General features: G+C 46.2%; 1 protein-coding gene across 1 annotated transcript in view; it reads right to left on the bottom strand.

Annotated features, from left to right (window-relative positions):
* Positions 1–230: 230 nt before the first annotated feature.
* ASIC5 (acid sensing ion channel subunit family member 5) overlaps positions 231–15,082 on the bottom strand; it is a 59,913-nt gene continuing 45,061 nt past the window's right edge. The window contains exons 8-10 of the mRNA XM_073649477.1: positions 14,135–14,303; positions 12,648–12,739; positions 231–775 (exon numbers count right to left, since the gene is read on the bottom strand). Coding sequence (XP_073505578.1) covers positions 594–775; positions 12,648–12,739; positions 14,135–14,303 — 443 coding nt within the window. The 3' untranslated portion in view covers positions 231–593. The remainder of the gene's footprint in view (positions 776–12,647; positions 12,740–14,134; positions 14,304–15,082) is intronic.

The following is a 15,082-nucleotide window of genomic DNA, read 5'->3' as shown; positions in this document are numbered from 1 at the left end:
AGAAGAACCCATCACTTGGCCTTTCCTAACAATGATAGTGAACAAGCCAGAACCCTAACAGGCTAATTAAGGTCTGAAACCTTGGTCAAAATTATTTGAGCACACAAATCTGCAAGGGTGCCCAAACTTATATATATAGCCTAAAATACAAAGGAAATGTGTCATCTTTAACGTTAGGCCTTTTAGAAATCATTTCATCTTCAACTTGCTTAACTGTTCACAATAACAGTAATTTTGACCAGGGTTGCCAAATTTTTACATGCCACTGTAGCGTTGTCAGCGCTGCTATTCATCTGCCCTTCCCCACACTAACTGCTTGTGAGATGGAAGTTGATGAAATGTTAAAGAAGAATAAGACATTGGATTGCAGATATCAAGCTGTCATTTCATTCAGCTTCCTATTCCTGAATGCTCATGCAGAAGACTAAGCAGGGTTAATTCTACTGACCTATTCAATTTTAAAATCTATAAAATTCATTCAAAATATGCATTACATTCATTATTTAAAGCACTCACTTAGCAAAAAGATTTGCATATATAAGAATATATGGAAAATAATATTAGCGATGAAAAAACAGATAATAGACTGGTCATTAGCATTCTTGCCTCTCCTGTTTATATCTTGACTGGCTGTCAGTCCATTGTGAGATATTGGGAACTTTCAGAATGAGGAAGGCACATAACCAGAAGAAGTTAGTCAGCAGAAACTCTAGAATCTCAATAATTGTAATCATGCTTGCTCCACAGAACAGACCCATCTGGCCACCCACGTTAGCTAAAATACAACACAATGGGAGAATCTGTTAAATTAGTTATACTCACAAATGTATTATTTCTAACATTTCTATCCATAAACTATCTACAGCACATAGGACATCAAAAGCATACTTGCTCAGTTGGGGCGAGGATGGCATCTGCTAAGCAATTCCATTGAATATTTGTGAAAATGAAGATTTATCTTTGCCTAATTGCTAAATAAAAGCCCACACAAAAATCAAAATTTCCGGCAAAAATTTAGACTCTGATCTCTATTATTATGACTCTATTTGATCAGCCAAAGAGTTGCAAGCATGGGAGTATGCCCCTGATTTTTCTCTTTTGGATTTGTACAAAATCAACAGAAAAAAATCATGGTGTGCTTCATTGGAAGTATTTTAGGAAAGGACATTGTTGTAAACATGGAGCTCAATGTACTCCTGCAAAGGGCTCTACCCCTGAGTATAACAATTCAGTATTAGGAACAGGGGATTCATATATTTTTCTGCACTACTTTTGGCATATTTTATAGGTCAAGATTAGTGATGAGCGAGCATGCTCGCCACTGCTCGGTACTCGCCCGAGCATCTCAGTACTCGAGATGCTCGGAGCTCGCCGAGTACTTTCGAGATGCTTGGGCAGGAGCTCGGGTCCCCGTCCTGCATGTTTGGCGCTATTTAGAGCACCTATCATGGAGGGATTGTCTGCCACTCACAGTAATGCCACAGCCATGGTGGTTGTGGCATTACAGTGATTGCCTAAATCGATGGGAACAGTGCTCACAGTGAAACATGAAAAGCCGGCAATTCATCAGCGGCATACACCGGTACCCGACAATTTCGAACAGAAAGAATAGAGCATCACACATAGATTAGATACACAGAAACATGTCAGTCACATATATAATAAGTACAGTGACAGTGTTGGTTACTGTACTTGTCATTTAGTGTTAAAGGATTTATAAAAAAAAAATACTAGTGTTTTCATGCACCGTCTCTTTAAAAAAGCCGGCTGGCAATTCATCATCGGTACCAGACAATTTAGAACAGAAAGAATAGAGCATCACACATAGATTAGATAGATAGAAACATGTCAGTCACATATATAATAAGTACAGTGAAAGTGTTGATTACTGTACTTGTCATTTAGTGTTAAACTAAAGGATTTATAAAAAAAAAAATTGGCGTGGGGTTCCCCGTAATTTTAGTCTCTAGGGGAGGTTAAGCAGACGGCTAAGGAAGATGTTTGAAGCCTGGGAAGGGGGTAGTACCCACGGAGCTTCCCAGGCTACTACAAGAGGCCCCCATACCGTTCACACATCTCCACCTTCCAACTCAGACCAGCAGAGGGAGCCCGTTAGGGATATATAAATAGGGAAGGTGGAGCCAGGCAGCAGTCAGTCAGTCAAGAGTCTAGTTCAGTCTGGTTTAGCAGTGAGTCCAGTACAGTCTGAGAAGAGTTATCTCAGAGGACAAAAGCCTGTTCCAACTCCTGCAATTGCTATCCTGCAGTGGAGCTTATCCCGCCCAAGACTCAATGTAGCTTAGAGAAGTGAGCTTTCGGTGTGCCGGCGCCATAAGATCGGTGAAGCGCGGCAAGCTGCCGTTAGTGTGAGTAGCCTAGTGAGGGCCCGAGTAGGCCAAAGGCGAGTGGAGAGTTAGTACATAGGGGGCAGAGGAGCTTAACTTGCTCACCCCGAAGCTTTACCGGACACCGTGTCCGAAACTTACCGGGATCTCTATGACCCAGTAAGGCATAACCGGAATCCCTGGAGAACTACAAGTCCCAGGATCGCTAAAGTGCTGATACGTAACAGAGCCGGGAGACACATAGGCCCCGCAAGCTGAGGAGCATGTACACCAAGAAAAGGCCCTACCACAAGGTCAGCCAGCGCAGGACAGAGACAAAGTTAGGCCTAGCTCCAGGCAGGTCAGAAACTTACTACGCAGAGGCAAGAAACACGAGGCCCTAAACCCGCTCATTGGGGAGGATCCTGACATGCACCCTTCACCCTACAGTGCTCTGGGACGTGCCTGAATTTCCATCAGTAAAAGGTACTGAAGTGACTATCGTGTCTGTCCCTTTTCTTGCTCTGACCCGGCTGGGTTTCGCCTGTCCTGCATTCCCCCCGTCATACGCTGCCCTGAGGCCTAGCTCCACCTGTGGGGAGCTATACCATCGAGCTGCCTTATCATCGGCCTCAGTGGACTGCCGCAGCGCTGGTGCTTCTCACCAGATACCACAGGTGGCGTCACGAACTTTTATAAAATAAACAAACCATCAACCCTTTTTAAAGAGAGACCCCAGGGTACGAGCCCGGGAGCCGACCACCGCGACATCCCCAAGGCAAAGGCCCGGGTACCGAGTCATCCCCATCCCCTGGGCTAGTCATCTCTCCTGGCGTCATGAACAGGATCGCGTGCCCGCTGCAACGACGTAGTGTTATGCCCGTTGCCACCGGGTACTGTGCGCCTTTATTAAAGTGAACTGTATATTTGACTGTGGTGAAGATTGCCGCCATTGTTGGGCCGCTGAGCAAGAAGAAGGGCGTAACCGCTGGAAAATTAGGGGCGTACCTGCAAAAGAGCGTGAAGCTTCGGACACGCCCCAAGCCTCGACGTCAAACCAGGAAGCGTCAGGTCCTGTAAGGAGCGTCGCTGCACGCTCTGACTTAGGACGCAAGCGACGCAAGGTCCTGAAGACAACCGTCACCTGTAGAGCCGCGGCCTACCGGAAGAAAAACTAGAAGGTAGGCCACGGTTAACTAGGGGGGCGCCAGAATGTCCGACGAGCAGCAGAACACCGACATGCCGGTCAACGTCCCTGAGGTTCAACCCGCGCCCGATGATGAGCAGGCCGAAGCCGCCGCTCCACCAGCAGCGCCTGTAACACCTGTCATTCCTATGACTTTACCGTACATTCCTGGAGCAAAGTGACTCCCCCAGTACAGCGGCAAACCCTGTCTGGATTCAAACGGATGATATGTGGTATCTTGGATATGTACTCCATGACAGACAAGCAAAGAACCGCTGTCGTATTAGGACAACTGACCGGTGCTGCGGAACGGGAAGTGGAAACATGGTCGGCCGCAGACCAGGAGTCAGTGTCCGCAATATTTCAAAAACTACAGACTGTCTTTGAGGACCTTACTGAGGCGGACCTCCGGATGAGGTTCTACAACTGTTCCCAACAACCGGAGGACAATGTTCGGGACTACGCCTGGCGTCTACAGGGGGCCCTGCGGGCTCTTAAACAGGTCAGTCCAGCCAGCATTGAAAACGAAAACAAAATGCTGAAGGACCAGTTTGTCCGGGGACTGAGGTCTCCAGAGGAGAGCAGGACCGTGCGTTGGTGGTTCCTGGATCATCCAGATTCCACCTTTGATAATCTTAAGGACATGGCTATAAAAGGACTGCAGCCCCTGGAAACAAATGCCATCCAATGTTACCAGGGTGGGGCTACCCCAGTGCCTGCTACACCCACCTTTTCCCCGGTGGCTGCTGAAGCTAAGGTTCCAGCAATGTCCCCTAGAGAATTGGACACTCTGCGCTCTGAAGTGCGTCAGTTGAGCAAAACCCTGACCACTGTGCTGAGTGCTCTGCAGCTGCGGACGGAGCCCGAGGAAGGAGGGAAAATCCTGTTAGCCGATAGCCCTGAGGATGTACCCTGGATGTGAAGGAGGAGGAGGCCAACATCGTCCTCTTCGAGGACCAGTGACCAGCGCCGTCCACAGAAGGACCCTGCCTGCTACCGCTGCCGCAAGACCGGACACATCGCCCAGAATTGTCCTTTAAACGAGAAAACCCTGGGTCCGAGGGCCGACACCCAAGAGTAAATTCACCAGGCCCATCAGACTGGTGCAACAGGTTCGTCGGAGGAAGACCTTTCCTGTCCATTGTGCTGGACGGGATACCGACGCATGCTCTGCTGGACACAGGATCTCAGGTAACCATCATGCCTGACGTCCTCTGCAAGAGGTTCTGGTCCATGGACGACCTACGTCCGCCAGCTCCAAATCTTTCTGTATATGCCTCAAACGGACTCCCCCTTAACCTACTCGGGGTTAAGAATGTAACTGTAAAGGTGGGGAGAGTGTAGCTGAAGGACCAGGGGCTAATTGTAGTAGAGACTAATCCTGATGACACCAACCCGTATATGGTACTTGGCACTAAAATTGTTGGTAATTGTTTGGGAGAAGTTGTGTTCTTGCTCCAACAGATAGCCGACACTGCCAGGCCGAGACAGAGGAGGGCACTGCAGAGGGAAATCCGAGTCCTGATGTATCAACAGCAAGTAAGGTTAGCAGACGGTGAAATCGGTAACGTGCGGGTAACAGACCCCATACCCATTGTCATCCCCCCAATGAGTGAAATGCTCATATGGTGTAGAGCTGCTATAGGTCTTAGAGGACAGAGCTACCAGGCGGTAGTAGAACCCCGTTGCTCCGAGCACAGACCCACGCTCTTAACCGCCAAAGGAGTGGTAGATGTACGTAATGGGAGGGTGCCCGTCCATCTTCTCAATTTAGGGGAAGATGAGGTCAGACTGCCACGTTATGCCACTGTTGCCAAATTACATGCTGTCAATAACAATTGCATTCATGAGGTCGGAGTCCTTAACTTCACCAGACTAAGTGGAGGATAATGACCCTGCAACCCAGGTGGAGGATTGGTGTCAACAGCTCCACGTTGGGACAGACACCACTCCTACCCATCAAAAACAGGGTGTACACTGGGTGGTTCAAGAATACTCGCAGGTGTTCATTAAACATCCTCTTGACTTCGGGAGGATTAAGGGGGTTCAACATTATATCCCCACAGGCGACCACCCCCCAATCAAAGAACGTTATAGGCCTATACCACCAGCTCACTACCAGAAGGCTAAGGAAATGCTGCAGGACATGAGGAAGGCGGGAGTAATAAGGGATAGTTGTAGTCCCTGGGCAGCTCCCCTAGTGCTAGTTAGGAAAAAGGACGGGAGCATGAGAATGTGTGTAGATTACCGTCAAGTAAATCGCATTACACATAAAGATGCATACCCTTTACCATGCATAGAGGAGTCCCTAGCTGCCTTAAAGTCTGCAAATTACTTTTCCACACTTAACCTCACTAGTGGGTACTGGCAAGTAGCTGTGGCTGAGGAGGATCGGGAGAAGACGGCCTTCACCACCCCGATGGGACTCTGCGAGTTCAACAGTATGCCGTTTGGACTGTGCAATGCCCCCAGAACGTTCCAGAGATTGATGGAGTGCTGCCTGGGACACCGCAACTTCGAGACTGTATTACTTTACCTGGACGATGTAATAGTGTACTCCAGAACATACGAGGACCAATTGAAACACCTGGCAGAGGTATTTGAGTCACTGTCCCGGTACGGGATGAAGTTGAAGCCCTCAAAGTGCCACCTGCTCAAGAGAAAGGTACAGTACCTGGGGCACATTGTCAGTCTGGAAGGGGAAGCACCAGACCCAGAGAAAGTCACAGCCATCCAGAAGTTGCCGGAGCCGAAGAACCTCAAGGAGGTACGTCAGTTCCTGGGACTAGTAGGATACTACCGGAGGTTTGTAAAAGATTACACCAAGAAAGCAGCTCCTCTGCAAGACCTCCTTGTAGGGCAGTCCCCAAAGGCAAAAAAAACCCATTCCATTGGGGTAAGGAGCAAGCCGAGTCATTTCCGGAGATGAAGGAGATCCTGACAGGTGATGAGATCCTAGCCTACCCTGACTACAGCCAACCGTTTCTGCTGTATACAGATGCCAGCAATGAAGGGCTGGGTGCTGTCCTAAGTCTGAAGCAGAAAGGCCAAAAGAAAGTGATCGCATACGCAAGCAGGTAGCTCCGCCCGACCGAGAGAAACCCAGAGAACTATAGCAGCTTCAAGTTGGAGTTCCTGGCCTTGGTCTGGGCCATCACTGAAAGGTTTAAGCACTACCTGGCCTCCAGTAAGTTCACTGCCTTTACTGATAACAACCCCTTGACCCATCTTGAAACAGCTAACTTGGGGGCACTGGATCAACGATGGATGGCTCGGCTGCCAAACTACCAATTTACAATTAAATACCGGGCGGGCCGCAAGAACGCCAATGCCGATGCCCTGTCTAGGATGCCTCACCAGTCAGACACAGAAGAAGAAGTGGATGACCTGAAAGAGATAGAGCTACCTGCCTTTCACCGGAGTGGGATGATCCACGAGCAACGAGCCTCCAGGAAGCAGCGTGAAAAGACGTTAAACCCCCTGCCTCACCACAGCTGGAAAGAGACCCAGGACAGTGACCCGGTTGTCAGCCGCATCAAGAAGCTGATAACCCAAGAGGGTGCCTCCCTGGAGAAGGAAGCGTCTCTGCGAGCAAAGCAGCTGTGGAACGAGAGAAGCCGGCTGTTTATCTACCGTGAGAAGCTGTGCCGGAGGTACGTCAATCCAAGAACCTATGAGATGGTATGGCAGATAGTGGTCCCAAAGACAGACATCCAGATGGTATTAGAAGCTTACCATGATCAGGCGGGGCACTTTGGCTGGAAAAAGCTAGAGACCCAGCTGAAGTGTCAATTCTACTAGGTAGGAATGCGCAGCTCCATTGAACGGTGGTGCTGAGACTGTGGACCCTGTGGCCTTAGAAGAAAAGACTACAGCAGCCAGAAGGCACTCCTGCAACCCATCAAGACGACTCGACCCCTGGAGATCGTGGCCCTGGACCATGTAAAGCTGTCCCCCAGTAGGTCAGGGTACTCTTATGCTCTGACCATGGTGGATCACTACTCACGTTTCCTGGTGGTCGCCCCCGTCAAAGACCTGACGGCAGAGACAGCAGCCAAGACGTTCCAAGCGTATTTCTGTAGACCCCATGGTTATCCTGAGCGGGTGCTGACAGACCAAGGCCCGGCCTTTGAGGCTGAGTTGTTCAAGGAGTTCTGCCATTTCTACGGGTGTAAAAAGATAAGAACTACACCGTACCACCCACAAACCAACGGTCTCTGCGAAAAGATGAACAACATCATCATCGACCTGCTAAAGACCATACCACTTGAGGAGAGAAACCAGTGGCCAGACCTACTGCCTGATCTTATAGATCTGTATAATCATATACCAGTAAGTTCCACCAATTGCACTCCATGCATATCTCATGCGGGCAAGGCCAGGAAAGCTACCCATGGATCTGGAGCTTGGTGATGTTGAGCCTGAAACTGATATGACCACTGAGGACTGGGACACGACCAGACAGGAGCAGTACAGAAGAGTACAAGCCTGTGTCGAGGACAGTCTCACTCGGGTGAGAGAAAAGCAGGAGACTCACTACAACAAAAACGCACCAGCAGAACCCTTCACACCTGGTGAAACAGTATTGAAAAGGAAAAGAAGAAATCACAAACTTGATGACCAGTGGGAGAGAGAACCCTACACTGTGTTACCGTCAAGATTTGATAACAAGAAGACCTGCATAATCAGTTGAGATGGAGGAAGAACGTCTGCTACAGTGTCCAGGGACCACCTAAAGTTGTGTCCAGACCTACTGAAACCCCAAGAAGAAGTGCCTCTTAATGTCCAAAAAGAACGTAAAGAAGCAGTGATACACACTGACCTAGGAGACTTCCCAGGCCTCAAATAGGAGGAGCAGTAATCACCCCAGTACTCCAATTCTACGAACAGCCAGAAAACCCTCCACAGCAAGTTGAACCTGTAAGTGCTGCAGAAGAGCCAGCTCAAGAAGTATCCCCGGATGAAGGATCCCAGGTAGGAGCAGAGCAAGCGGGCCCAGCCAATGGTGAACTTGCCAGTCCAAGAGAGAGGTTAAGGCAGTTTTACAACTTGGTCACACGTAGAACTGGTAGGGTAAGTGACAATACAGACTCTGATACCCCACAGACCACCGCACTACGCAGATCAACACGTAGCACGAGAGGTAAAAACCCTGTTAGGTACACTCAGTAAATGGTTAAATTTCTGAAAATGTAGATAGTTACCCTTGGTTTATTTAATTGAAATGTACTGTATTATTATGCACTTTCTTAAATGTATGTCTTTATTCATTTGCGCTTTACCTCATTAATTTCCTTTATTGTTTGCATAAAGAACTTCGAGGCTGAGGACTGTGTGCAGCCCAAAAACTGCTTTTGTACATAATTGCGCTCCCTGGAGTGCCCCTTTAGGTGACCTCAGAAGAAAAACCTGTCTGGAGTGGCTCTATTGGAGGTCCAACTCGGGATCTTCAAGCCCTGCAGCCACCCCAGGTCCTACGTTGAGGGTTTGGGACAGGTCCCTCAAAACCACCAAGTACTCTACCCTGTGAGATGGACATCCTTCCTGGGAACCTCACCACAAGAGACTTGAATTCTGAGGACGCTTTGTATTTGTTAATATTGTTATGCAATGTTTAAGCTTGGTGCCTCCCATAAAGGCGAGATTGTTAACGCATTGTTCTTGTTTTCCTGTTGTTATAAAATGTACTTCAGCCCGGGAGTGCTGAGCTTTACTAGGGGGGAATGTGACGCCCATCACAGATCCTAGAAGAGTGCATTGATGGATTCCTCCACAAGAGGCCCCCATACCGTTCACACATCTCCACCTTCCACCTCAGACCAGCAGAGGGAGCCCATTAGGGATATATAAATAGGTAAGGTGGAGCCAGGCAGCAGTCAGTCAGTCAAGAGTCTAGTTCAGTCTGGTTTAGCAGTGAGTCCAGTACAGTCTGAGAAGAGTTATCTCAGAGGACAAAAGCCTGTTCCAGCTCCTGCAATTGCTATCCTGCAGTGGAGCTTATCCAGCCCAAGACTCAGTGTAGCTCAGAGAAGTGAGCTTTCGGTGTGCCGGCGCCATAAGATCGGTGAAGCGCGGCAAGCTGCCGTTAGTGTGAGTAGCCTAGTGAGGGCCCGAGTAGGCCGAAGGCGAGTGGAGAGTTAGTACATAGGGGGCAGAGGAGATTAACTTGCTCACCCCGAAGCATTTACCAGACACCGGATCCGAAGCTTACCGGGATCTCTATGACCCAGTAAGGCATAACCGGAATCCCTGGAGAACTACAAGTCCCAGGATCGCTAAAGTGCTGATACGTAAAAGAGCCGGGAGACACATAGGCCCCGCAAGCTGAGGAGCATGTACTCCAAGAAAAGGCCCTACCACAAGGTCAGCCAGCGCAGGACAGAGACAAAGTTAGGCCTAGCTCCAGGCAGGTCAGAAACTTACTACACAGAGGCAAGAAACAGGAGGCCCTAAACCCGCTCATTGGGGAGGATCCTGACATGCACCCTTCATCCTACAGTGCTCCGGGACGTGCCTGAATTTCCTTCAGTAAAAGGTACTGAAGTGACTATCGTGTCTGTCCCTGTTCTTGCTCTGACCAGGCTGGGTTTCGCCTGTCCTGCATTCCCCCATGATACGCTGCCCTGAGGCCTAGCTCCACCTGTGGGGAGCTATAGCATCGAGCTGCCTTACCATCGGCCTCAGTGGACTGCAGCAGCGCTGGTGCTTCTCACCAGATACCACAGGTGGCGTCACAAACTTTTATAAAATAAACAAACCATCAACCCTTTTTAAAGAGAGACCCCAGGGTACAGGCCCGGGAGCCGACCACCGCGACATCCCCAAGGCAAAGGCCCGGGTACCGAGTCATCCCCATCCCCTGGGCTAGTCAGATGCTCTATTCTTTCTGTTCTAAATTGTCGGGTACCGGTGTATGCTGCTGCTGAATTGATGGCCGGCTTTTTTAAAGAGAAGGGTGCATGAAAATCGCAGGGCACTAGTGTGTTCCAAGTGCCCTGCTATGTTTTTCATGCACCCTCCTATATATAGCCTGCCTGTCTGCCTATATATTCTGCCTGACATTTAATTGAGCACTGTTCCCATCCATTTGGGCAATTTTTGACCTTCTGCAGACCAACCGGGGGGGACCGCCAGAAAAATGCTCGAGTTTCCCATAGACTTACATTGGGCTCGTTGCTCGGGTCGAGCACCCGAGTATTCCAATGTGCTCGACCCGAGCTTTGAGCACCCGAGCATTTTAGTGCTCACTTATCACTAGTCAAGATGGTTTAAAGGGAATCTCTCAGTAGGACCAACCCTTCTAAGCTGTTTATGTGGGCATGAGGTCGTCGGTAGCTGAATAAAAGTATACCCTAATATCTGTGATCCGATATCTTATTTCAGTGATATCCATTTTTTTCTTATATGTAAATGAGCTATTCCAGGCTATGGGCAGGACACTTATCTGTATGAGAATCTGCCTCCAGAGCTTATTATAAATAAAAGGGGATGTTACTATTGTGAGATATGTAACTAACACAGGACAGAAGAACTGAACTTTGTCTCCTTGCAAACACATTTGCTGCAGCTCTCACAGCTCTGCCATATTGTAATAATATTGCAACACTGGCTGCCTTTGAGATGAAAGTTGAAGCCCTGAGAGGAACCTGCAGATGTGTCAGTTGTAATCACACACAGCTCTGCAGTGAGATCAGGAGACCAGAGAGCGGCCCTCACACATCACACTAGTAACACTCCCTTCTATTTAAGGTAAGCCCTGGAGGCAGATTCTGATGCTCATTTACATATAAGAAAAATATGGATTTCTCTGGAATAAGACATCAGATTGCAGATATCAAGGTATCATTTTATATAGCTTCCTATGACCTTTATGCCCATATAGACAGCTTAGGAGGGTTGATTCTACTGATAGATTGCCTTTAAGGACATATGAACATTTTCAATTTCTATAAGATAACTTGGTAAGGAGTAGAGTATACTGTAGTACACATTATGACTTATGAGCTATCAGTCTGAGAGGGAGCTGGGGGAAGAATATTTGTGGAAAAAAAGATGGACTTTTGCAATGGTATCCTCCGAAACATTTTGTAAAAATTTAATTAAAAGGTTCTGCAATATTTTGGTGCAGAATATCTTTGTAGAACTTTACAGAGCTGCAAATATATTGTAGTAGTTATTGTCTAAACATGGCAATAAAGATGAACAGATCGATCCGCAGAAAATTAACCACAATTTGAATTTCCTGATATTCACAGGTCCACTGGACATGAGGATAGCCAACATAATAATGCCCGATGCCATTTTACACAATTACACATTGCTGAAGAGTCAGGTGTGTCCGAGTTTCCAATCACATTGTCTAGTTCAGCCAATAAGGGGTGACTTTCACAGCCAGTATAAAAGATGGGGGCCAGCGAAGTAGCTCCATTTTAGGATTTTACAGCCAAGGGATAGGAGCTCAGAGGGGACAGCTCATATCCAGTGGCATACCATACAGTGCAGGGTCACCAGTGCAAAATCTCCAACAGGGCCCTCAACTCTCATGGATCTTTAAAAGTACTGATCTTCTCATAAGGGCTAAAGGGGCCTTTTGGGCCCTCTTAGACTCCAGGGACCTGGTGAGACTGTAACCCCTGCACCCATTATAGTTATGCTCCTGCTCATAAGACATAGGGAGAGAAAGAGGCTAAAATTTGATTGTGTTTGTTGAGAGTAGTAATTAGTCTGCAAATACTAATCCAAAGATTTAAGTGTGATAGGGGGGTGCTGTACCTGAATAGTCAATAACAATGACTTTGAATTCTTTAATCTGTGATATATTGTAGTAACAGCAGCACCTTAATAACAGCTTATTTTTTAATCTTCATATTATACAACTTGCTTTCAAGGAAATTAGAACCTTTGCAATATTGAGATTTGCAACAAATATATTCACTGCTTGTCAAATTTTTGGAGAAAAATTTGGCAAAATCTGCAACTTCAGATTTCAAGAGAGTGGATCATCTTTAATGGCAGTGCCTAGTTCTTGAATAAAGGAAAAATGGTTTAAAAATGGAGTCAGAGAACTTTATGCTGGATAGTACAGTAATACAAATAAAAACTGTTTCAGTAGGATTTTTTTTTGTATAGTAACTTACAAAGAAGTTCAGTAGATGACAAAGCTTTCTGTTGCTTGGTTATTTTATAATTCAACTCATGATATTTAATATCAATGTACACCAAATTATTCCTAAAAAGAAAAAAAAGATCAGATGTTATGTCATTCACACAAAATAGAAATTATTGATTTGTTAATATTCATTTTAAATAGAATACAGTAGGTAATTTTCCTAAGAAAAATTGTCGGACGGGTAATTTAAATTTCAAGAGATTGTCCACTACTATAGAGAATGCCCCCATCGATTTAAAAGGTGGAAATACGATTTTTTTGTAATTACCTTGTGTTGTGATTCTTGCCTGTGAGCGGCGCTATTGCTGACAGCTCACCAGGCATCACATGATCCCGGCTGCAGCCGGCTCTGACATCCGCTGATGTCACATCAAGTTACGGCTGCAGTCAGATGTGACCCAGTGACGCGCTCCCCCTGATTGATTGTCTGTGGGCATGGTTTCACCCCACGTCACAGCCCAGCATCCAGCACGCACTTTACCAATGAATGCAAAGGAGAGGGGAAGCACACGCTGGATGCTGGACTGCAGCTGAGTCACGTGATGCCTGATGAGCGGTCAACAATAACTATGCTCACAAGCAAGAATCATTTTTTTAAGCACTTGCTTAAAAGTGGCTGATTCCTATAGTCTGCAGTCAGAACCCTCAATCTCCCCACACCTGTGCAATGCCTGACCATCCTCACCAGTTCCTCAGTGATATGGCAGTGGGCTCATGAAGTGCTCCTCCTCATCACTCTGACCATTTTGCAGTGATGCATACATAGTTGCAGAGTGCCTTTCTTTCTGCCAAACACTGACCTGTCCGATCAGTGCAGGGCAGGAGAGAATCAGCTTTCTTACTGGCTCTCCTGCTTTATATCTGCCAGAGACTCCTCCGATCCGGCACTGAGCTCATACATACAAACACTGTGCTCACCAGCCCCTTCCTTTATTCTCTCTTCCTCCTCCTAGGCCAGTGAAGCTCTGGTATCAAAACTAAGTGCCTCCTATTGTGTTATACTCTGAAAAATATAGCAGTTTATTTTGTCTTTAAGACGAAGATCTAATACTACAATAATGTAGTATAACAAGAACACAATAATGAGACCTCCTTTGTGGACGGTCCATTTTGTTATCTAGGAAATAGCTGTACAAGACATTCTTTCCTCAGGTTACTCATTTAAACTCAATAGACCGTTCATTAGAACACAGCAGCTGATGTTTGTCACTTGCTGTCTATGATTTATGTTGCTTAAGTACTTAGTGATAGAATAATGTTTTATGCATTAAGATGTTTGGCTGCCAGTCTCCTGGCCTTCCTCTGTTTGCAGACCATAAAATCCCAGCTTGAGAAAATCTGAGGTCATCAATGAGCTCAGATATTTCTTTGAAATCAATAAGAGAAAGTGGATAAATATTAGTAATGAGGTGACAACAGAAGAACTTTAATTCAGACTGGTACACGCACACTTACCTCATGTACGAAGCATTTTTGTTAAGTTTAGTTGAGAGATAATCCGCAGCTTTGTCACTTGGAAATGTTGAATATGAGAGGATCGCAGGATAGTCTGTCTCTTCACACGGAACGGGGCACGTAGAATTGTACGTTCCTACAGTACATAGCTCTTCCTTCTCAAGTTGAACTGTAGACACAGTACAGTCTAACCACATACAGTAATACTACTTACAGTTTATAGGTAAAACATGAAATGACTTGTCCAGCCAATAAATAATACATTTCTCTGTTGGATAATGACATTTCATGCTACTTGCTCTAAGAATGTCCACTTATTGTGTCCATGGCTGGTGAGAAGAAGCCACTACAATTCTTATAGGTTGGCCTCCATAATACTAATAATCACACCAACGCCTTTAAACAAGTGGATCTAAGCAGACATACTTAGTGTGTGTGATCGCCAGCACTTTACACGTTACTTAGACTTTCTGGAAATTAATTAAGAAACTTCTTTGGGACACCATCACAAGTATGAAATGGCAATATCTAGACAAGGGAGCATTTTTTAAATTATTTCAAGTTAATTTTTTTGCGATCATGGAGTGTTGATTAATTATCGTGGCAACAATGTAAAATATGATTGCAAATTCAATTCCTCTAATGGTTTCAAGAAAATAAGAAAATGCCAATAAAGTAAAAAAGATAATCCTCTGACTCAGGAAGGTCCATAAGAATAATGGACCTTTGCCTTGATGTTTTTGATCTAGGAGAAACTTGGGTGGGCTTTTGTGATTGTAATTATTGCTGTACATTACGCAGTTAATGTATTATTCTGCGTAAACTATAGACATTATATTAACAATATAATCTAAACCATTCACTTTTTTTTCTGCAGGGTTCTTAATTGTTCGCAAAAATGTTGTCTATTATTATTGTCTATGGTAAAAAAAAAATATGAACAGCTAC

The sequence above is a fragment of the Phyllobates terribilis genome, unplaced genomic scaffold, assembly GCF_046119375.1.
Source record: "Phyllobates terribilis strain yellow unplaced genomic scaffold, ASM4611937v1 Scaffold_1__5_contigs__length_1240528914, whole genome shotgun sequence".
Taxonomy (NCBI): domain Eukaryota; kingdom Metazoa; phylum Chordata; class Amphibia; order Anura; family Dendrobatidae; genus Phyllobates; species Phyllobates terribilis.
This window is presented reverse-complemented; position numbering and strand designations above follow the sequence as displayed.